The sequence below is a fragment of the Cebus imitator genome, unplaced genomic scaffold (assembly GCF_001604975.1).
Source record: "Cebus imitator isolate Cc_AM_T3 unplaced genomic scaffold, Cebus_imitator-1.0 Scaffold623, whole genome shotgun sequence".
Lineage (NCBI taxonomy): Eukaryota > Metazoa > Chordata > Mammalia > Primates > Cebidae > Cebus > Cebus imitator.
The window spans coordinates 129,837-152,923 of NW_016107938.1; the positions used below are offsets into that span (position 1 = coordinate 129,837).

At 43.0% G+C, this 23,087-nt stretch overlaps 2 protein-coding genes across 2 annotated transcripts in view; one reads left to right on the forward strand and one right to left on the reverse strand.

Annotated features, from left to right (window-relative positions):
• Positions 1-9,918: 9,918 nt before the first annotated feature.
• LOC119469295 (translation initiation factor IF-2-like) lies at positions 9,919-11,567 on the reverse strand. The gene is made up of 2 exons (XM_037734468.1): positions 10,994-11,567; positions 9,919-9,969 (listed from the first exon to the last, which is right to left on the reverse strand). The coding sequence occupies exons 1-2, from the start codon at positions 11,565-11,567 to the stop codon at positions 9,953-9,955; spliced, it is 591 nt and encodes a 196-aa protein (XP_037590396.1). The 3' UTR covers positions 9,919-9,952.
• The window catches only part of EXOC2 (exocyst complex component 2), a 210,075-nt gene continuing 198,364 nt past the window's right edge, over positions 11,377-23,087 (forward strand). Inside the window, exon 1 of the mRNA XM_037734469.1 lies at positions 11,377-11,521. The gene's annotated coding sequence lies outside the window, so the exon portion shown is untranslated. The remainder of the gene's footprint in view (positions 11,522-23,087) is intronic.

A 23,087-nucleotide genomic window follows, 5' to 3' on the forward strand; every position in this document is an offset into this window, starting at 1 on the left:
GTTGCTATTATTTTGTAAGCTAAGAAAACATGAAATTTCATTGAATAAAACAGAAAGCCTTGATTCCATGGAAAAACTACCTGCATTCTATAATTATGTTTTATAAGGTCAGTGTTCTAAATTCTTTAGGTTCATTAAATGTTGTGAAACATAACATTCTAATAATTTAAAACTTTAATATGTAGTTATTAGATTCTTAATCAGGGTATACATACAGATTTCAAACACATTTGAATAATTTACTATTGTCATTTTACAAAAATAGTCATCATGATGTGTATTTAACCGTATACTTATAACATGAAGCTTAAAAATGCCTACATAGTATTTCTAGATATTTCCAATAGAGGTCTCAATAAGGTATTTGTGAATGTACACATATAATGTGATTTGTAATATATATTTTTCCAGTATGAATAAGTTTACATTAAAAATGGAAAAATTAATAGACAATGGGGCACAACATTTTAAAGTTGTGAGTTTATTCATCCTTGCACTGTAAAAAGGTTAGTTGTGACAATAGCTTGTGCCTTGCAACAATTTCTGCCCTCAAATACTTCTTACATAACTGTGTTTACACAGAAGCCTGACCAATACAACAGCCCTTTAATCAGTTCCACTATAAATTTGCTGATTTAAATATGATAGACTATGACTGAAAAATGAGCAGGAAAGACAGATTCTTCAGAGTTTTAGTGGCTATTTTGTCCAACAGATTTTCTTAGGTAACTGACTTGTATCAATTCCAGTTGTGAACGTTTTACAGGCAAGACCTAGGCACAAAAAATAAGAAGAAGACAAACCCAGAGTTTCTACTTATTGTCTAAACCTCCCATCATTCAAAATGTGTTTTTCTTATTTTGCTTTTGAAAAATTAATATTGTAATAATATTTTTTATTATCGTATCTGTGCTAATAGTGGATTAGCCTAATTTATAGAAAGCAAGAAAGAAGGTGTAGAAAAAGGAACAATGCCCGGAGTGTAACAGGCAAATGTCAATATTTGTTGACTTGAAAATAGTTGAGCTTAAATTACTCCAATGTACATACACAGAAGACCTCTCTGAATTAGGGGCTAGACAATCTGTGTGAAAATAAACCTTCGGTGTAAGTGCTCTCTAGAACACTGCCCATAGGATCAGCGAAACAGATTTCTTAGACAGCTTTAAAGAAAAGAATTATTGAATTGTTGTGAACCAAGAAAACAAAGCAATGTGAAAATTCTGTAAATATAGAAGATGGACTAAATATGTGAAAGACTCCCCTCTGTTTGATGTGGGAAGCTGACTTGTCTCTTTCTGGAAGAGCATCCTAAATTCTTTGAGAATGAATTTATATTTTATTTCTCTTAAAGCATGCCAAAACCCATTTGAGGGGCAAGGGCCGATACAGCCATGCATTTCATTCTTTTTTTTTTTGGCTGGGGAAAGGGGCAATACTCTACTTTACATTGTAGAATTTCTGGCCTGCAAATATGTTTACCAGCAAAATCACTGCCAAAACTTAGAGTCAGTAGCTACCAGCATATTTGTGTAAAGTAAGAGTTTAGAAAGCTACATGGCGTTCAGAACTGTTTTTCTGGATACTAATCAGCATCGTGCCTTGCCACACAGTGCCGCCTGGTCATCGTTCCACTAGGGCAGTGGAAGAGGACCAGTGCTGTGAAGCAACCCAGCGTTGTCGCCAAGGAAAACATGGTCTATAAATTCTAGTTCAAACTGATTTTTCTAAAAAATGAAAACTTCCTTCTCAATGTGTTTTAACAAACATATGCTCACAAGCAGGAGGCCACTTAACAACAGAAACAATTATATTTGTACATATCCAAAACAAAAGGATGTGTAGGAACAAACAGCAATCACTAGCATTTTCTTCCGCAAAATGAAGTCTGCAAAAAGGTTTACCATCCATTGAGGGTATATGCCTTTATAGGATTTAATTCTAATTATGTAATTGAAGAGAGATTCTCCATTTGTTCTAAATAAAACTTTGTTAGGAATCCTCACTAGTCTACAGAGTCCTGAAAAGCTATTGTTTATCAGAAGGAAAGCAAACACGTGTGTTTAAATCTATCATTCATGTCTGTGCATTCCTTTGAGTTCTAATGAATGTTAGTGGAATGAACATGCATTCTGTCAAATGCACACATAAGCCATAACAATATTTCAAATCAATACAGACCCATGTATCTAGGGTCAGAAAAAATGTGGCCAAGATCAGGGAGAATTACTTTATGGAAAATAAAAATGCAAAATTGAAAATGCAACCCACGTATTTAACATTATATTGCTTTCCTCTTTATCACTATACTTCACATCTACCCTATTGTGGTTTGGCTTTCTATGTCCGTAACCTAGCCAGGCACAAAAAAGCAAAGTTACTAGTTCACAGGGCAGGAGCTTTGGGGGAGGTGTGGAAGTGGAAAGGACAGACGAGCAAAAAGTTACAGAGACAGAAAAGTACCAGCAATCTGCTTTAAGGTCAGTCAAAGGAACCAAATTTCCAGTTTAAAATGGATTGCTCTATAGCTAACACATTTAAAGAATGAAGCATCTGGAAGAAAAAAAAATCCCTTTAATTGCATAGCAGAACAATTAGTGTGATCTACTACCGTTGCTGGCATACAGAGTTATTTGGAAAAACTCCACTAACACCACCCATATGTCCTGTTCTACGCAGATGGCCAGATAAAGTCGCCAGAAGAGAAGGCCCCACAGTTCAGCCAAGACTTGCTGCAGAATTGTTGTTTATTGAAAAGTGCAGCTGGGCATGGTAGCTTGCGCCTGTAATCCCAGCACTTTGGGAGGCCAAGGCGGGCAGATCCCAAGGTCAGAAGATAGAGACCATCCTGACTAACACAGTGAAACCCCAGCTCCACTAAAAATACAAAAAATTAGCCGGGCATGGTGGTATGCACCTATAGTCCCAGCTACTCTGGAGGCTGAGGCAGGAGAATCGCTTGAACCCAGAAGGCAGAGATAGCAGTGAGCTGAGATCGTGTCACTGCATTCCAGCCTGGGTGACAGAGTGAGGCTTCGTCTCAAATAAAAAATAAAAAATAAATAAATAAAGTGCAGTCATGGGAATTTGGGGCTTAAAGGGACTTCTAAGTTTCTCCTATCCAATGATCTTGTTTTTCAGATGAGATAACTGGAACTCTCAAGAGTCAAACAATCAGGGTCATTAGCAGGCAGGATCTAGAATGTAGGGTTTGCATTTTTCAATGCAATTTTTTTTTTAAACCAACAGTCCTATAGTCAACTCTTCAATTTTTCAGGGGCTGTGGATATTTTTGTTTCTTCGTTTTTAGTTTCTCACTGCTAAACATTTTTATAATTTTCTTCACCAGGTGTGAAAAAATAAATTCATACTCAAATTAACTGTCTAGGTTCTATGTTCTCATCTTTGTTACAAGGGCTCAGTCAGGAAAAACAAAGGCTCAGACTGTTGGCTAAAGTGTGTCCCGAAAATTATCTTTAATCTTCCATGTACTCCTTGTCCTTTAGTGCCACAGAGATTACAAAGATGAGCTCACGGGAGGGAGCTACCTGCAGAGGACAGGACAGACATCTGGGACCTCCACTAGAGAGCGACCAGGACACGACTGGTGGGCACTTGGCGCCAACACCCTGCACTCTGATGTGTGCCATCACCTTCAGAAATTACAGTGCGTGCCCGCAAGGAGAACACAGCTCAGGTAACATCTTAGGGTAGACCTACCACACACAGAGGATGAGAAACCTTCTCTTAAGGAGTAAAAAAATGTTATTGGGTTCGTGCGAAACCAAGGTATTAGCTGAGCAATGAAAAACTCAGATAAAATTTGCGTCATGTTAGATAAAAAGAAATAAGGTTTATACCTCATTTCATATGCAAGGCAATCCTGATGCTCCTGGGTGGTGGGAAGCTTTCATAAATGAGTGTCAGCAAGGCTCAGACCCTACAGCAAAGGCCAGACAGAGGCCAGTACCACGTCTTCCTCTGATGTGCAGCTGTGGCTAGAGCTTCTGCTCCAGACGGGGTGATACGACTGGACAGCAGAAGTACAGAGTGGCAAGCCAGCGGCTGCTGCCCTAAGATTCGGTCTACATGGCACACCATCACATCAGTGGATAAAACTGGGAAGATGGTGCTATTTTCCATGTCTTTTCTATGACTGCTGACATCACTGACAAAATGCAAATTGGCCTTGTTCCTACTGAATAAAGAAAGCCTTCAAATGGAGAATTCCAAAAGACAAAACAAACAAACCACCCCAAATCAAAAAACCAACCACCCACTCCCAGCTAGCCATTTAAGTTAAAATGCTATCATGCGGTCCGTTAGAAATCCTTCATTTAGAACATAAAGAGGTCTAAATTCTTATTCACAGAAAAGCACATAATTAAGTTATTCCTGCCCTCTGCAGCACAGGGCAAGGCTGGCAGGGCTAGGACAGGATCCTGGTCCTTGCTAAGCAGAGACATCTTCACATTCTGACCAAGTTGTTCCCTCTCTCCAGACACTGGGCTCTCATATCTCTCTGGCAGCGAGTGCCTCTTCTCAATTTCTCCTTTCCTCTGGACCACCTACAGACACAACCCACTGCCAGAGACGCCCTGATATAAACACAGGTGCAAAACACATCTGCATGATTGTGCTGGGTGGCAGCAGGGCCATGTGCTTGGAGTAACACTATTGTAATACCATATCCTTGCTGTAGAACCAGCTTTATTTACAATGTTCTTATTAAAATATGCAAATAGCAAGTAAACAGAAAACCACAGAGCTCTGTTTTGCTGTAAAATTGATTGGAGACATTTGACTATTTTGAGGACTTTTTATATACAGAGCTCTGAATATAAAAAACTCTGAAGCCAACAAAAAAATCAAGATGGTTAAAGGTACTTAAAGGCATTTGCCAGGAGCACACCATAGTGAGATGAAGGTTAGAACAAAAGGATGTAAGGGGCTTCCTTAACCAATAGGTCTGATCCAGGAACAGCCAAAACAGAGTTGAAACTCTTGCAGTCCTGCAGAATTTCAAATTGTCCTGTGATCCTAAAACACAAAAACTCCAGCAAAGCATGACAATGCTGGGTGGTATTTGGTGAAACATCTCAATCTTCTATTTATTGTCAGTATGTGTACATATCATATTTTGCTGATAATTTTGTGTCTAAGTGGCCACTCAGCATATTTTGAACTAGACAGCCGGAAATCGGCACCTTCCCCAACTCTGCTACTATCATAATGTACTGTATTCTTATTTTACTTTTGTTTTTGAGGCAACACGTATTTATTTAGCATCTATTATGTGTGAGGCATGGATGAGCATTACAGTGTCCCTCTTCCTAATTTTATATTCTAGTGAGGAGAGAAACATTTTTAGAAAACAAACAGATAATACTCTATTTACAGGTCATGGGGAGTGCTGTTACTGAACGGTCAGCCTGATATATTGAATAACTGTGCTAGGAAGCTCTGCAGTATGTACAACAGTGAATAAAGCAGGAATCTGCCAGCATGGAGTTGAGAGCCTGTGAATAACAGAAGACCAAATAGTCATTAGTCTTTAATAAAAAGGATTTCTAAGATCCAGCAAATTATAGCAGCTTTGAGGTTAGGTTCTGTACTAATTATGGTTACCACACACTGATGTGCCATACAGTACAGACACAAAAGGTGTTGATTTAACACACACACACAAATCTAAAAACAGGGAATTGTGTCTCTCCTAGTACTTCTAAAGACTAAGTGTTTCCAAAGGGATTTCATGCTTCAAAGTTATTCTTTCTCTCCAGGTCAACAAAACCTGAGACAGAATTTAAATCACAAAGCTATGCAACGATATTCAATTGCTCCAACGGCTACCACTGCAATTTTAGTTTTAATGATTTTCTTTGCTGCCAACTTTTGCATATACTGCACTAATGTTTGCTAGCTGGCTTTGGAATTAGGACCAGAAATGTAAGAAAAAAGAAAGAAAACAACACCAGTATTCTTTATATTAACAAAAGAGCTCTTTCCTCTTTTGAGTGTTTTTGTTTCAGGAATACAGTGTTATTTGTTATTTTTTTAATCCAGGAAAAATCTGTTAGTTCTCAAAGCCCATACATCCTAGCTTAATGGCAGGATCACCTAACCTGGGAAACGGCATGTCACTGAGACCCAGAGGGTTCAGTTTCACTGTGAAGGGGGTGAGCTGCTGCCAGGGATTTCTCACTTTATTTTTTTTCAACTGCGGCTGCCAAGTCTCCTCGGATTCACATTTTCTAGCTTCCCTCCTTGTTCTTTATAATTGATGGTGCTGGAGACAGTCAAGTGATTGCATACTAGGGCTGTATTTCAACACATCTCTGATAACAAGGAGAGAAAAACGAAGTCATGCTAGGTTCCACATCACTTTTTTTTTTGTTCTAAGACATATTTCCCTAATAAGTGTGCAATTCAGCACACTGATACTTGAGTCTGGGTGTGGTGGTCCATGCTATGGGAGGACTGCTTAAGCACAGGAGTTCAAGACTAGGCTGGGCAGCAGAGTGAGACTCCATTTCTACAAAAAACAGCAACAAAAATTAGCCATGTATGGTGGCACGCATCTGTAGTCTAGTTACTCTGAAGGCTGAAGAGGAGGATCCTTAAGCCCAGGAGTTCAAGGCTACAGTGAGATAGGATCTCAAAACTGCACCCCAGCCTAGGTGGCAGAGTGAGACCCTGTCTCTAAAAACAAAAGAAAAAAAAAGATAATGGTGTCAGCTAGGTGTGGTGGAACACAGTGGATCATGCCTGTAATCCTCGCACTTTNAAATATATATTTGAATTGTAGTAAGTATAGGTTGTTTTTAGTCTGTGATAATAAAAACCTTGACTGGATTCCCCCAGAAGCTGACCCAGGGCTAGCATTTCACTTGGGAGGTGACAGCAGGAAAAAGCAGGAGGGGAGTAAGGAGGCCAATAAAGATGTGCTATGAGGCACTTCCCCAGGGGAGGCTGGAGCAGCCTCCCTGGGACTCCAGGGAGGAGTAATGGGGCATGCCCTGCCAACCCCAGCCATGAGGAGCTACGCCAGGGAATTTACACACTAAATCCTTGCCTGCCATTGGCTGAGCCTGCTTCTGAATTAACTCTCTAGGGCTTCCAGCTTGCCCTGCTCTAGGAAGAAATCTGTCAAGCACAAAAAGAGATGCAGGTGTTCCCAGAAGCAGCCTTTAGCTGGGTGAATCTGGGTGGGCACTGATGGCCTCTGCTACTGTCCTGCCTTGCACGGCAGATCCACTGCTACAGATATCTGGCCCTGATTCCTCATGGTGGTGTCCAGTCATACTTTACTCAGGGAAAAACCCCACCTCAGGAAGGTCAGTAGGTCGGGCTATAATGCCCACTGCTGCAGTTAGCTCTAAGGCCATAGTGATTTTTATCATCTTCTTCTTTAATCACTTGGCTCAGTTCTCCTCACCTGCAGCCAGCACTTCTGTGGCCCAGGCTGCTTCCTCGATGAAGTGACCCAGACCCTCTTCCCTGTGAGCTCTGAGCCTTTGGTTACCATGCCTCATCAGGCTAGGGCTGCTGCATTGCTCATTTACTGGTATCACCAAGCAAGGAAAAGATACCAGTGAGTCCCCTGCCTTCCAGAAATAATCCTCACTCCCCTGTTTCTTACTCAAAATCAGGACCAAATTTTGTTGCCTGCATGAGAACCCCAAATAAGGAGAGGCTTTTAGATTTAGTGAACCTGTGTCACCTGGGAGAGCATATTCCAGGGGCCAGGCCTCTAGCTACCGGGGATGCAGCACCATACACTGCTATTAAGTTCTGAATATATACTGCATCCCACAGCACAGCTTCCAACGCTGCTGGAGCCTTCCCTGTGCCTTTGTGGGGCCATGCTGATGCCTTATCATGATGGCAGTTCGGGGTCTGCGATCTAGGGTGGAACCAGTGGAGCTTGTGGTCCCATCCCCATTGTCTCCCTCTTTTGCTTTTACAAGGGCCCTTGGTCCAAGGTGATATTATGGGAAATCCTGTGATGATAAAGCAAGACATTCTGTAAGCAACTGGGTAGTCATGCCTACCAAGGCTCTGCAGGCAAGGAAGACAAACCCAAACCCAGAAGATGCATCTGGGCCTATGGAAATCAACTTGCCACCAACTGGCTGCTCGGTCTTCTTGAGGGATGGCAGCCACCATACCATGGGCTGCCCATTGGCCTGTGTGGCTGAAGAAAAGGGCAGAGGCACTATCTAGATCTGCCTTGTCCCTGTAGCCTCCAACCCTGTGAATGGACATTGTGCAGAGACAGCCTAACTTGCCCTGACTGAATCATCCCATTTGTTCCGTGCCCTGCTGTGGATGCTTTTTGCCGGGCGGGCATTCATATAAGACACATAGATGGGCCAAAGACTAAGGGCATGTGTGAGTTCTTGGGCTGAGAGGCTGCGATATCCACAGGAGGGCTGTGCAGCTGCTTCTCAGCCACCCTCCTCTCCGTCCAGCTGTTACTGGCTTCTCCAGCAGGTCCCCTACTTTTAGGAATTTGTACCAAAAGCTGGCACACACTCTTGGTCACATATCGTCCTGAGGGCAGCCCAACTCTGCCAAAACTCTGCACTGATGCTCAGCTCCACTCTGACAGCAGCAAGCACAGGCTCATGGGTGTCTCGGGCCAGCAAGTACTAACCCAGATTAGAACAGCTGAGTGAATTCCTCATAAGCTCCAAGAGGTGTTTTACCCAATTGCTTGGGGGGTTCCTTTATAGTGTGAGGAGACTTTAGGGTGATCATACAGGGTCTAAAAGGAACACTTTTGACAGTAAAAGGGGTACTCAATAATTAAGCCATCACTACAGACACAAATCCGAGTCATCCCAGGCAAAGTGGAACATGTGGTCACCTTAGTTATCTGTGATCTTTCCCAGTGCAAGTGACCAATTCCAGGATAACCAGAAAAATACATCTAAATACCCTGTCATACCAGGTTAAACTCCATGGTCCTGTCTAATGTCATTTCTCTGCACAGACCCTGAACTCCTCTGTTCCCTGCTCCTTCTTCTGTGCCAAACTCCAGTCTCAGCTACAACTAATTTTCTACTAACTCCCTGCCTGCACCAGAGCAGCCAAAACCCACACAAGCAGGCCGACTGCTTCCATTTGAGACTTAAGACCACATATCCCAAGTGGGCAGTCTGCTCTCCCTGGCAATCTCACTATATATCCTTAGTAATTTGCCTTACAATGTCTAACAATGTCTAAGATAACAATCTCATCCCTTCTCAATTCTCCCTTGCTCCTATTCCCTGCTCATAGATGATCTTGTTAGTTCCTTTGTGAATGAAATAGAAGCAATCAGAACAGTATTTTCTGACTTTCCACTCACCATGGCTACCAACCCACCACACCTGTAGCTTCACATTCTGCTTGCTCTCCTACTACACAGCTCAACTCTGCTGACTCCTTTCTAAGAACAACTTCTGCCCCTTGTGCAATAGGTCCTACCCTCCCTTACCTTTTTCAAAGACTTTGCTCTGCAGTTGCTCCCTCTCTCTCCCGCATCAGCAGTTCCCTCTTTACCCGTTAGGTTCATAGCTCCCATCTTAAAACAGACATTTTCCTTGATGCCATGCTCCTCTAGCAACTATCCCATATCTCTGCTCCCTTGATCACAAAACTCCTCAAAGTGGTTGTCAAACGAGCCAGATAAAAATACAGAACAGGGCCAGGTGCAGTGGCTCACGCCTGTAATCCCAGCACTTTGGGCAGCCAAGGCAGGCGGATCACGAAGTCAGGAGATCGACACCATCCTGGCTAACATGGTGAAACCCCATCTCTATTAAAAATACAAAAAATTAGCCAGGCATGGTGGCACGTGCCTGTAGTCCCAGCTACTTGGGAGGCTGAGGCAGGAGAATCACCTGAACCTGGGAGGCAGAAGTTGCAGTGACCTGAGATCGCATCACTGTACTGCAGACTGGCATCAGAGTGAGACTCCGTCTAAAAAAAAAAAAAAAATACAGAACACCTAGTTAAATTTGAATTTCAGATAAATAATAATTTAATATACATATGTCCCATGCAATACTTGGGCCATACTTACACTAACAAATACTAAAACAATGTTTTGGTAGATGTATATCCCATGCTACATTAGTTTAGCAATATACCTACGCTAAAAATTACTTGTTGTTTATCTGAAAATTCAACTTTACTGGGTATTTGTATTTTTATTGCTAAATCTGCCAACCCAGGTTGTCTAAACTCACTTTTTTCCACTTCACTTAATATTCTTTTCACAGTCCACTCTGATGAGATGTAGGTTCCCCACAGTCCTTTGAACTGTTTTTGTCAAGGGTGTCAATGACTGGCATATGCCAAACTCAATTGTCTTCGGAGTCTTGGCCTCATAGTATTTCTGAACATTGCCAATCAATTCCTCCTTACTGAAACTATTTAGTTTCCAGAATCCGCTGCCCCTACTTTCCTGATTGTCCTTTCTCCTTGGCCATAGCCCCCTGACCCTGAGCATCCCCCACAACTCTGCATTCCTCAGACGCCGAGCACCCCTTCCGTGACCCCGAGCATCCCCCTCAACCCTGAGCATCCCCTCCCTGACCCCGAGCATCCCCCTTCTCCCCCCCGCCCCCCGACCCCGAGCATTCCCCCGACTCCGTGCATCCCCGATCCCCAGCATCTTTCCGACTCTGCGCATCCTCTGACCTGGTGCGGCGCCCTGACCCAGTGCAGCCCCTAAACCCCTGCAGCCCCCTGACCCCATGCATCCTCCTGACCCAGGGTTGCTCCTGACTCAGTGTTGCCCCCGCTCCAACCCCAGTGCCTCCTCCTGATCTGATGCGGCCCCTGACCTGGTAGAGTCCCCTGACTCCAGTGCATCCTTCTGACCCAGTGCTGCCCTCTGAGCTGGTACATCCTCCTCACCCAACATTCCCCCCTGGCGATGCACAATCCAGTGCATCCTCCTGACCCGATGCTTCTTCCCGTCTCGGCGCGGCCCCCTGACCTGGTGCAGCCCTCTGATTCCATGCATCCCCCGGTTCCGGAGCGGTCCCCTGACCCGGTGCAGGGCCCATCGTTGTGAACTGTGGCCCCATAAACGCACTATCATCTCGAAGCCTCTTTGAGGTCACCGGGGGCTCGGGGATGGATGGTGCACCTGGCCCGCCCCCGAGCTTGTATCCTCTTCCTTCCTCACAGCTCCCCACTTCCCGCCACTGCAAAGACGCCCAGCAAAAACCTCCTACTCGTGTCCATTCAGGCGGCTGGGTCCCTCGGAACCCAAGACAGTCCAGCGTCCACCGCCCACGGCCCCTGCTGACCTCCCGCACCCGCGCGGGTCCCCTCCCTCCTCTACCCTCCCCGGGAGGCTCCGCCCATCGAGGACTCGGCGCTCCACTGCCAGGCGGATCTACGCGCTCGGCGCTCGCGGCGGGCGGAAGTGAGGTGCCGGCAGCTGGCGGCCGCGGAGCCTTCGGCGAGACCCACCCGGCCCAGTCTTTGCCGGCCGTGGGGAGCTGCAGGCTGGCTGGAGGTATGTGTGGGAGGATGAAGGGCCTGGCCGAAGGCCAGCGGGGCATGGACATCAGCCGCACGGAGGCGGCCGATGGCGGCGTCCGTACAGGCCTCAGTTGTGAAGGGACAGCCGCGCCCACCCTCGCCGTCCGTCACCTGCGGGGCCCTGCGACCCCGCGCACTTCCCAGCCCCGCCGCCCCCACCCCCGCCGTCAGGCGCCAGCGGGGCTCTGTGCCTATCGCCGCGGTTCCCAGCCCCGCCGTCCCCACCTGCGCCGGTGCGGGGCGTGTGGGCTGCAGAGGGCAGACCCCGCGCCCCGTCTGCCGGAACTGTCCCCCACACGCGCCGTGCGTAGTTGCCACTCTGAGATTTGAGAATTTCTCTTGGAAAGTAAACACGAGGCAGGTTTTACCTGTCTCCCTAGGAATGCATCCCGCTCTGGCTGTCCTTAGCGCTTAAAAGGCGCTTGCCACTGTTGTCAGCGTTTGCGTGCACAGACTTGATCCTCGCGCGTGGGTAGACGCTGCCCTGTGACCCCATTTTACAGATGGGGGAGCGGCGGCTCAGTGCTTGAGCAAAGAGCCTTAGTTCCTGTTGTAGCTGCCATCGAGGCCTTGCGCAACGGCTCCAAGTCCGCACACCAGCAGTCTGGAAGCCTGGTGATGCATAACCCTGTATCCCAAGGTTTTTAAATAAACACTTAGTTCCAAGAAACAGTTCTTGAAACAAGTCGTCTTTGAATGGAAGTAAGTTATTTTTAATCTGCCAAAGGTCAACATACTAATAAATCTGGGAAATTTTAAGTTTGATGCCTTTGTGAATTTGTGAGTAAACTTACAAGGGACACTTAAATATTTTTCTAAGTTAGCCACACTTTAGTTAAATCATTTGTGTGCACTATGCAGTATTGAAAGGTTAGTTCTGAGCTTACGTATGAATCTGTCTCCTAGTGCATAATAATGTTTTGTTTATGAATGTTAGTACATACTGGCCCATGATTTGTGTAACTGACTCCTTTAATGACAAATCAACTGAAAGCCAAAATCCTCCCAAGGATGATTTTTGTGCTTTTAAAAGTTGGTGATTCGCAGAGTATTACTAGAGTGATGTGCGCTTAGTACTTACCTCTTGTTTGCATAGGTAGAAAGTTAATAAATTTAAGCAGAGGAGAGATTCCCCCAGTGTGACTTGGAACAACTCTTGGAAGTTTTAGAAACTAGTCTTTTTTTCTTGTCAAGTTTTTAATTTCCTGCACTGAATGCCATTTTGAACTACAGTTGACCCTTGAACAACACTGGGGTTAGGGTACCCACGCAATCAAAAATTCCCATGTAACTTTTATTACCCCAGGACTTAACTCCTAATAGCCTCCTGTCGACCAGAAAGAAGCCTTACTGATACACAAACAGCTAACATGTATTTTGTATGTTATATGTATTATATACTGTATGATAATAAAGTAAGCTAGAGAGAGGAAAATGCTAAGAAAATCACAAGGAAGAGAAAAAGTATTTACTCTTGAGTGGAAGTGGAGCATCATGAAGGTTTTCATCCCCATAAGTCTTCATGAGTAAGTTGAGGAGGAGGAAGAGGAGGGATTTTCTCAGGGGTGGCAGAGATGGAAGAGATGGAGGAGGTGGAAGGGGAAGTGGGAGAGGCAGGCACATTTAGTGCAGCTTTTATTGAAATAAGTCCGTGTATAAGTGGAGCTGCCTCATCCCAACCTCTGTTGCTGAAGGGTCAACTGTATTACTTTTCTAAAAGATGATTATTAACTTGCTAAGTTAAGTTCTTGGGAGCCCATTATGAAAGAATCCTATGGGCAATGAAGTTGGAACTCAAAAAGTTTTGCACGGATAGTCTTCTAGCAAATAACTTTTAATAATTTCTGGTGTCAAGCAGCAGTAAGATTAGGCCATACAGGAAATGCTAGTTGCAGGGGTATTCTCTCAGTTACATTTCCACTCCTTTTCTAGTTTACCCAACTTAATCTAGCCAGGGCTCCTACTCCAGTATCTGCCACATAGTAGGTGCTTAAATGTTTATTGAAAGGATGAATTTTTGGTCGTTGTTGAGAGGATTTTGAAACTATTGAAATCGCATGGTGGTCGTTGACTGCTAGTCAAATGCTTTAGAGTATGTTTCTGTTAGTTTGAAATTATTATTGACATGAATACACAAACAAAAGTAATTGTGGGGAAATTATAAATCTTAAAGCGGTAGGTGACACACCCATCAGCATCCTTGGATCTCAGTTTGTTTATTGATTGATTAATTGATTGAAAGGGGGTCTCGCTCTGTCACCCAGGCTAGAGTGCAGTGGCACATTCACAACATACTGCAGCCTAGACTGTCAGGGCCCCAGAAATCCTCCCACCTCAGCCTCCCAAGTAACTGGGACTTCAGGTACGTGCCACCTTATTTGACTAATTTTTAAAATTATTCGTGGAGAGGAGGTCTCACTATGTTGCCCAGGTTGGTCTTGAACTTCTGAACTCTGCCTCCCAGAGTGCTGGGATTATAGGTGTGACCCACTGTGCCTGGCAACTTTTTATTATTTTTTAAATATATATGGAGTCTTGCTCTGTTGCCCAGGCTGGAGTGCAGTGGCTCAGTCTCAGCTCACTTGCAACCTCCACCTCCCGGGCTTCTGTGTCAGCCTCCCGAGTAGCTGGGATTACAGGCACACGCCACCACACTCAGCCAATTTTTGTAGTTTTAGAAATGGGATTTCATTATGTTTCCCAGTCTGGTCTTGAACTTCTGACCTCAGGTGATCCACCTGCCTCAGTCTCCCAATGTGCTGGGATTGTAGACTTGAGCCACTGTGCTTGGCCTGTGCTTGGCAACTTTTGTTGAAAAATCCGTCCATATGTGGACCTGCCTCATTCAAACCCGTGTTGCTTAAGGGTGAACTGTATTACTTTTCTAATAGATGATTATTAACTTGCTAAGTTTTTCCCTTTGCTGCTTGCTAACAGTACTGCTTTTCACAAGATCTCAATTTGAAAATCACAGAGTCAAGAGGTATTTTGGCTTAGGCATCAAAGCAACTATACACAGGTCCTTGGTCTGGCTCTGATCTGCTTCATAGTACTGGCTGAGTTGCTTGGATGCTTTGGACTCTGCTTCCTTTTTTGTGTATTCAGAGAATACATACAATTAGGTTATCTCTGAAATCTTTCTTGCCTTGAAATTTTCTGACTCAGTGAATCCTATAACCATTTAGCACTTGTCTTATCCCTGTGTTTTGTTAGGGGCAATATTGTTAATGGTGTTTACATACACCAGTAAAATACTAAGCTCATGCTGGATAGGGATTAATTTTAATTATTTTTGTATCTCTCAGTCTTACTATATGCCTGACACATATATCGAAAATTAAATAATATTAGCCTGGATTCATAAGGGCATTTTTGCCCTCTCAATTAAAGAACAGCTAAGAACTAACTCTGTAGTATTGAGTATAAGTCCAGCAGAAGCCCAGAGGTGGGAAGGATCCTTTGGGGCGATCAGGAAGCTTTGAGGATAAGAACATGATGAAGGAAGGAGTGTGAACACTGGGCTGCACGCCAGGAGCAAAGGCCCAGAGGCTGGTAAGTGAGTGCGTTTTGGATTATGGGTGGAGCGACTTGACTGACAGGCAGAAGAGTTTGGGACAGATTTGTTAGGCAGCTCTTTGTTTTTTTCTTTCTTTTTTTGGGAAAATTATATTAGGCCTGCTCAAAAGCTTCCTGAACGTCCTTTACCTTAATACTGTTGGTAGCATTTCAAGTTAAAAATAAACCATCCAGTTTGCTTTATTTTTGTTTTTGGGTTTATCAATTCTTCTATGTAATATTTTCCATTACAGTAAATCTTGGTGCCGCTAATGGAAAGAACACTGGCCACAGACTGGGGAAGACCGGGTTTCAGTTTTTTAGAAGGTGAGCTGCACAGGGTGGATCCAGAGAGCCTCTGGACTCACGCCCAGCACGTCTTAAGCACTCAGTGACAAGTGTGGCATTGAAGGGCTTTTTCCCTTTGCTGCTTGCTAACAGTGCTGCTTTTCACAAGGCCGGCCCTTAGTTTCATTTGTAAGCGTGGATGAATTTTTAAAGGCCTTTTCTCGTTTTAAAGTTTTGTGATTTTGGAAGGTATACGATTTAACTTTCATTGTATTATAATTTTAGTGAAAGACAAAACGAGATAAAAAGCCATGTTTGGGATGTCTCAGTGGGAATCAGAAGTCATGCCAGATAGCTCAAATGAAGAAAGGTGCAGACGGGGTTAGGGAATACACAAGGAGTGGAGAGGAGCAAAGGGAAGCTAGCAGTAACTGGAAAGGAGGGAACGAAAAAGTAGAGTTGGCGGGAGGAGGGTCTGACTGTTGCCAGAGAAGTAGTGCTGGGGGCTGGGGGAGTAACACTGAAATGCCTCAGTCTTGGAACTGGTCCACTTCTGAAATCAGAGTGCAGGCCTCCCACTGTTTGCTTATAGTCTCTCAACTTTCTCAGTCTCACTGACCCCCACTGCACCTATCAGGAGCTTCTGTGGTCTTCAGAGTCACTGTCATGCCAGTGTGCTCAGTCATACGGTTGTTCTTCTGTAGCATCTGCCCGACAGGTTCTCAGCCTTGGGCACTCTCAAGTCTCTACCTCCTGTAATGCTTGACCTGGGTTGCTGGGGCCAGCGGGGAAAATCACCATATCCAGATCTGTGCTCCTGTAAATCCGTGGTCACCAGCTCAACTGGGCCATCAAGGAATCTTCTAGAGTTTTCCTCATCAGCACCTGCTTCCAATCTCTGTAGAATCAGGCTTTCCAAACCTCCCATCCTTTCACATCATCTACACACGCTCTTAGCATGTGGTCTTGCCACCTGCATCATAAATAATAGAGATGTAAGCGGAGAATCTCAGGGGCTTCCTGCCAAAAACTATTCCTCTTCCCCCAGTCACAGTAGAAGAGGTTGTATTTATGCTTAGACCAATCCCCTACTTGGGCTCTGGATCCCGTCTACTCCTGCCTTTGTGAGGACTTCACTCAGTTGTTGATGCCTTACTAAAGGCTTCTTTCTGTTGGCCTTTATACAGCGTAGAGACAGACAACAATAAAGCAAAATAGAAAAAAGTAGAATCCTCCCTTGATTTCATATCCCCCTGTTAAAATTCCTCCCTTTTTCCATTTCCAGCCACATTTCTTGAAATACTTGTTTGTATCCAACTTCTCACCCATCCCAGTGCTGTCAGCTACCATCACTCTGCTGAAGGCCAAAGTCACCCTTGAGCTCCTGGTCACAAAATCTTGTTCCTGTCAGTTCCCCAGAGTAGTGCCTGGGACATAGCAAGTGTATAATAAACATTTATTTGACTGAATACATCTGAGGATGTTTCTTTTCAGCCCTAGTTTATCTGTTTTTCTGGGGTACAGGAGTCCAGCACTGTCATCTTTTGAGGATCTGTGTGACTATTCACTGTATGTGTACCAAATCTTCTTGATGGACTGAGTAAAGATAGAAATAAATATTATTTGAGGATGAGTTCAGTGGCTCACACCTGTAACCCCAGCACTTTGAGAGGCCGAGATGGAAGGATAACTTGGGTCCAGGAGTTTGAGACCAGCCTGGGTAACACAGTGAGACCCTATTTCTGTAAAAATTCCAAAAAACTTAGCTGCATGTGGTGGTGCACGTCTGTGGTCCCAGTTACTCAGGAGGCTGAAGTGGGAGGATCACTTGAGCCTGGAAGGTATAGGCTGTAGTGAGCCCTGATTGCACCACTGCACTCCAGCAGCTTGGGTGACTGAGCAAGACCCTGTTTCAAAACAACAACAACAACAACAAATTTCATTTGGTAATGATTTCTTCAGTCTTGTTCAAGTGATGTGTCTTTCTGGGAAAACAAAACCCTAGACATGTTTTTTTCTGAGAAACTATATTTTCTAAAATACTAAGAATTAATGTTTTTATCTATCCATATAGATCTAATAAAGAGAGTAGTAGGCCATTGGGTACTACTGGCAATAGATTTGTGAATAAATAACGCTATGCTCTTGTATGAACTCTTTCGTTTTTCTGTTAAGTAGTGTATCTTTTTGAAGTTTTTGTCTTCATTTATTTGTTGGGGGTGGGTGGAGGGGGATGAGTTTGCACTGGCCTGCTTCATTTTTGACATGTCAAGAATGTCCAGTGGCATTGGTTGGAAGTCCAGCCACCTTGAGACCTGCAGTCTCTCCCTGTGCAACATCACGACAGTCCTTGTCCTCTGGAAAGAGACTTGCATGCTAAGGCAGAGGGCTTGATGTTTCCTGGGGAATAAAGGAGACCTCTAAGTAACTCTTCCAATTAAGATAGAGTCCAGTGCTTGTTTTATGAGAATAGCTGAGTAATCCAGTATTTATGTAACAGATCTGAGAGCTAAGTTGTCAGGCGTTCCTTATATACTTGTCTGGCTTCCAGTATTGCTTCCTAGTCACCTCATGCACATTCTCGTCCCCTTAATCCCTTACCTCCAAACATTGTAACAGGAGGGAACGTCTTTATTCCCATTCCCCAAATAAATAAATAAAAATCAAGTGTCATTTGTCAGTTATTTGGTTTAAATTATTGGATTCTTTTCCCAAAAGAATTAAAATATACACAAACATGCTTTCATTTGATACCATAGATAGTAGTTCATTTATTTTTTACTTGTAGAGGTAGAGAAGGAAAAGAAGTATAAAAAGAAGGTCAGGAAAGCAGGATACATTATCTTTTACCTGTTTCACTCCTTCCCTTCTGCAAATGGCCCTTCTGAGATCCAGCGAGTCTTCTGCCTCTTATCAGGCCCTAACTCTATACAGTTTGGACCCCATGGGTTCTTTCAGATCTGCGCATGATTATATTTTTGTTAACCATGATTTTGGGATGGAGGAGGAGGAGAAAGATGATTAATTTGGAAAACTGGATTACAGAGTTCATGACACTGTGTGCTGTTAGGTGGTAGAATTTGTGGCAGTGCCTCTATAACTTGCCGTTGGTCCCATTCAGGAAGAGTGGTGTCTGAGTTTGTAGAGAACTAGGGAAGAAAATCACCATTTTTCTGAACCCTTTTCCCAATATCTTTCTCTGGGTAATCCCTTTGGGTCCAGCCCAGCCCAGCCCAGTAGGGACAAGTCTGTCTTAGGATAGGTTGGGCCTGACTCTAGAAATATTTAGTGAATTCTCTACTTTGATTCTGTTTTAGGGTGCCCTGAGAGTCTGGCTGAGTCTAATTTTACAGTTGAAGCTCACTAGGCAGCTCTGCAACAGGATTTTTCTGGGGTCCTCTGGACCCAAGATGGTTCTGGACAGGTAAGGCTATCTGGTGCCCCCAGATGTGGATGTGTGCACAGATTACTACAGTGTAGCTTCTCATTTAGTAGAGTTGAGCTGGAGTCTGTGATCCTGCTTTTCTGATTTGTTCCCAGGTGATGCCAGTGCTGCCAGGTTGTCATATGTGGGGAAGGGTGGATGTTTGGGAGAAGCTCTTTTTTTTTTATGATTGTCGGGAAAAATCACCCTTCTATAGTCTGATCTCTTAAGAAAATAGTGCTTTAACATCATAAGGCCTTTTCAGTAGAGTTTATCCTAGTCTTCAGTGAGTCGGAACTTCCGTATTTTTTGGGTCCTGGCCTTCTCCCTCTAGCTGAGAAGAGCATCTGGGAGTATGACAAGGTGAGACCATGTTCACTCATGTTGTTAAGATTTCTTATCTTCTACTGAAATCAGCAAAACTCTATTAAATAGCAAAAAGTACTGCTTTTATGATTCTAAAACTGCTTTCAGTTGTGGTTTCATTTTCTGATTTTTTTCTGTATATTATTACTGCTGGCTAATTTTTTCTATGTACTTTTAATCTGAAGTTCTGTAAAAAGTAACTTACTGTCTTTTGTTCTAGTAGTAAATATTTTGGAAAATTTAAATTGTGCCACGGTTTTAATTTGGGAAATTAAATATGGGAAAATTACAGAATTAAAATTTTCTGACCTCTATTGCAGAAAACACTTTAAATTCATCCCTATGTGCTTCATTAAAGGGTAAGAGGCAGATAGTTTAAAACTAATATAGTACATCTATAAGGAAAATGTATTCACTTAAGTGTGAAGTATAAATTGTAAGAAAAATGTGGCCTTTTGTCTTTATTTTAGTGAAATGCTTTTATAATAGTAATATTCTCTTTTGACCTGTGATGGATAGGAGGTTAATTGATGTTAAATGAACGCTTTGTTAATCCTTCATCAGCTCCTAAATTGGTGTAGGGGAGTACAGGTCAAGACTGCACAAGGCCATGACCAGCTTGTTTTCTCAGGGAGGTTTATGGATTCCACCCCTTCCCCTTCTCCAAACCACACATCACTCTCTCCAGCTGCACATAAGGAAGACTCTCCTGTCTCCCCTCCCCCTCTTCCTGTGCTCCTGTCCCCCGCCCTCATCCCCTCATCTTTCTCCCTCTCTGGGCTGCTGCAGAGTGACAGCTTGTAGATGTTGCGTGCGAGTGAGTTCAGCTGGCGCTGTGTGGTCTGAGTGTGTGGTCTCCAGCTCAGCCGAGAGGCTGCTAACAGGGTGGATGAGAGGGAGAGCAATACTGTTTACTTTAATTTATTTCGGATGCCGGAATTGTGCCCAGAGTTTCTCCTAAGCTTGATTCCATAGCTAGCAGCTTCAATCCCTCACAGCTGTGGTGCAGTCTGAACTCCAGGCTGTCCTCTCCTGACAGGCACTTTCCATAGCATCTGCCTGCTTAATCCCTTGAGGCTCAGAAATGTTAACAGCACTGTTGAGTGCTGTGATTATTTTGCTTTCACTATGTCAAAATTTATGACCTTCAAGAAGTTTCTTTGGAGGTAGAGCTAGAGAAGTAAAGCAGAATTTGTAACATCAGTGACAAAGTTGATGTATTTTTGGAAATTGGAAAAGCTATTATACAAAATTTGGGTCAAATTAATCCAACTTTGCTCATGTAAAAGAACCTGGGAGTTAGTGACATCCTGCCATGTTGAACAGTTTTAATGAAATTAGCCAATTTAAGCTGACAGTTGGTTTCTTGACCTTTTCTGCAACTCTACATTGATTTTGGCATAGCTGTTTACCGTAGTTATTATATTTGTCAGCAGCGATATTGGTTTATTTCATCCTAAAGATTTGACAAGTTGAGACAAATGAAACTTTGTTTTTCTGTAATAGTATAAACTTAGGAGAATATCTTCCTATCCAATCCTTTCATTATGAATAGCTTAGTAATATTTTCTTGATTTTGTTCCTCTCTCATTCTTGAACATTCTTGTTGAGATGATCAAGTATTTTGTTATTTGAATAAACACATGTAGACTCTTGATATCACTTGGGATTTTGCATTGTTTAGCTTCTTTGTTTTCATATCTTCCTGGCAGTCTTGCTGGAATGGAGTTGGTGGTGTTGATGTTTGTCAAGGATTAGAAAGTCTAGGCCACTCACATCTTCCCAAAGGGTCAATATATGCAGCTTGGAGTTGTTCTGCTGCTTTTTTTGCTACTCTTAACCCTGGGTTTCAATACCTGAGCTCTGTTTCCATCACTGCGAGGGTAAAGCTTTCTCCTACCCCTTTGTACCTTTTCATTCCTGGCCCTGGTTTAGCTTAGCCTCACTTGATCTGTAATTGGACTTCAGGAATTTAGTCATGTTGGGTAATTTTTAAAAAATAATATGCTGTATTTTTTTTGTGTTCCATTTTTTGGGGGGGTCTATGTTTATGGTGCTAATGATGTTAATCTAATGCTCAGAAGAATTCTGAAGCACAGTTAATCATAAAGTTACACAACCATCACCATTATCCAAGTCCGGAATATTTTCATCACACCCAAAGAAAACCCTGAATCCATTACCAATCCTTTCTCACTTTTTGTGTCCATGGATTTACCTATTCTGAACTTTCCTGTAAGTGAAATCATATCATATGTGTCTTTTTTGTCAATTATGGCAAAATATATGCATAGTATTAGTCATTACTCTATGACTTTTACCTAGGAAGTGAAAATTCTTTATAGAGAGAGGGAGGAAAAAATACTGATTAAATGATGGTTAGAGTCAAGTAATCATGTATGGAAATGATTTTAGAAACTCGGAAATATTTAACAGGAACTGTGGAATACTCAAGACTTGCGTGGGATAGAAATGCCCTGTGTGTCATTGACTGTTAGTCACCAGCACTTGCCTACAGTGGTTGGTCACGCAAGTTCCTGTTCTGAAACTTTCTTGAGTTTCACCAATGCTAGTGCTAATTGGTTGTTTGAAATTTAATGTAGAACTCTAAATGAATAAATCCTGATTGGACAGATTCCCTCCACTTCTACCTTAGCTTTTACTGGGCAAAATCCTCAGGAGTTAACAGTGAGCAAGAAAAGAACCAGGGTTTTGCTCTCTGGTAACTGAAGTGGGAATTATCCTCCAGAGCAGTTGATTCTCTTGCAAGGGCAGAGAAGAAGAGTATCTGTAGAACCACAGAACCATGACAGCAGTTTTAAAAATCATATTTCCAAATGCATTTCTGTTGAAAACAAGCTTATCTTTAAGAAAAAGATTACTACCTTTATTTGGACTTTTCGTTATTTAGAACTGAAAAGTTAGAATCATTTTATATATTCTCAGTACTATCCCATTCTCTTTTATGGCTGGATTTTTTAAATTGAAAAATCAAGCTTAAATGAGTTTTGGCCTAGTTTTTATAGGACTAAAGGATAGTTGAAAAACAAGTTTTTCTGATAACTTTCATTATAAATATCTTGGTAATATTTTAAAATTTATTAGGGGTAAAATTTATTTTGGTTTAAACATTTAAAATATTTTTTTTTGGTTGGGGGTAAGTAGACACAGCATCAAAGATCTGAACTTACAAATTAGAATTTATGGTTTTCATGTAATTCCGTGTGGAAGTGGTAATACAATATCAAACTTTTCACCTCCTGGACCTTACAGTTAAAGGTCAGATTTGAACTGGACCTCTTGTCACCCCAGAGGTGACCCATAGAAAAGGAGTTGTTCTGCTTAGATCTTTGGTTAATTTGGATTTATCTAATTCTTTTCTGTGGCATGTATTGTATTGAAGATCAAGAGGAGGGGTCTCAGGCTGATTGTAACCTTTTAGGATGTAATTAGGGCACACAGTTTTTATAGTGGTTTTGGCAGTTGCTATTGTGGCAGAGATTTATTGGTTTAAGTGCATGTCATACAGTAGAGAATCAAGGAATGGCATCTGTCCTGTGAAACAAATCTAGCTGACACCCCTCTCAGAGGCCACATCTTAGAGCTTCTCATGGCAGGAATTTCGCACAGCCTTTGAGGTCTCTGCTGCTACTGTTGAGGAGATGAACTCAGCCCCATTTCACTGAGTGTCTGGCACTGGACTAGACGCTAAGTGTAAAGCAAGAATATGATGACAAGCCCAGGCAAGCCCACTGAAGATTACTGTCAGAGAGCTTGGCACAGTAATTGTTTTTTTTTTCTTCCCTTTTCTTTAATGTAAAGGATACTGTTATTTGTTATAATCATTTTCTTAACATAATTAATTTGCAGGAGAAATGAGCACCCTCCCCCCCCCCCCCCCCCCCCC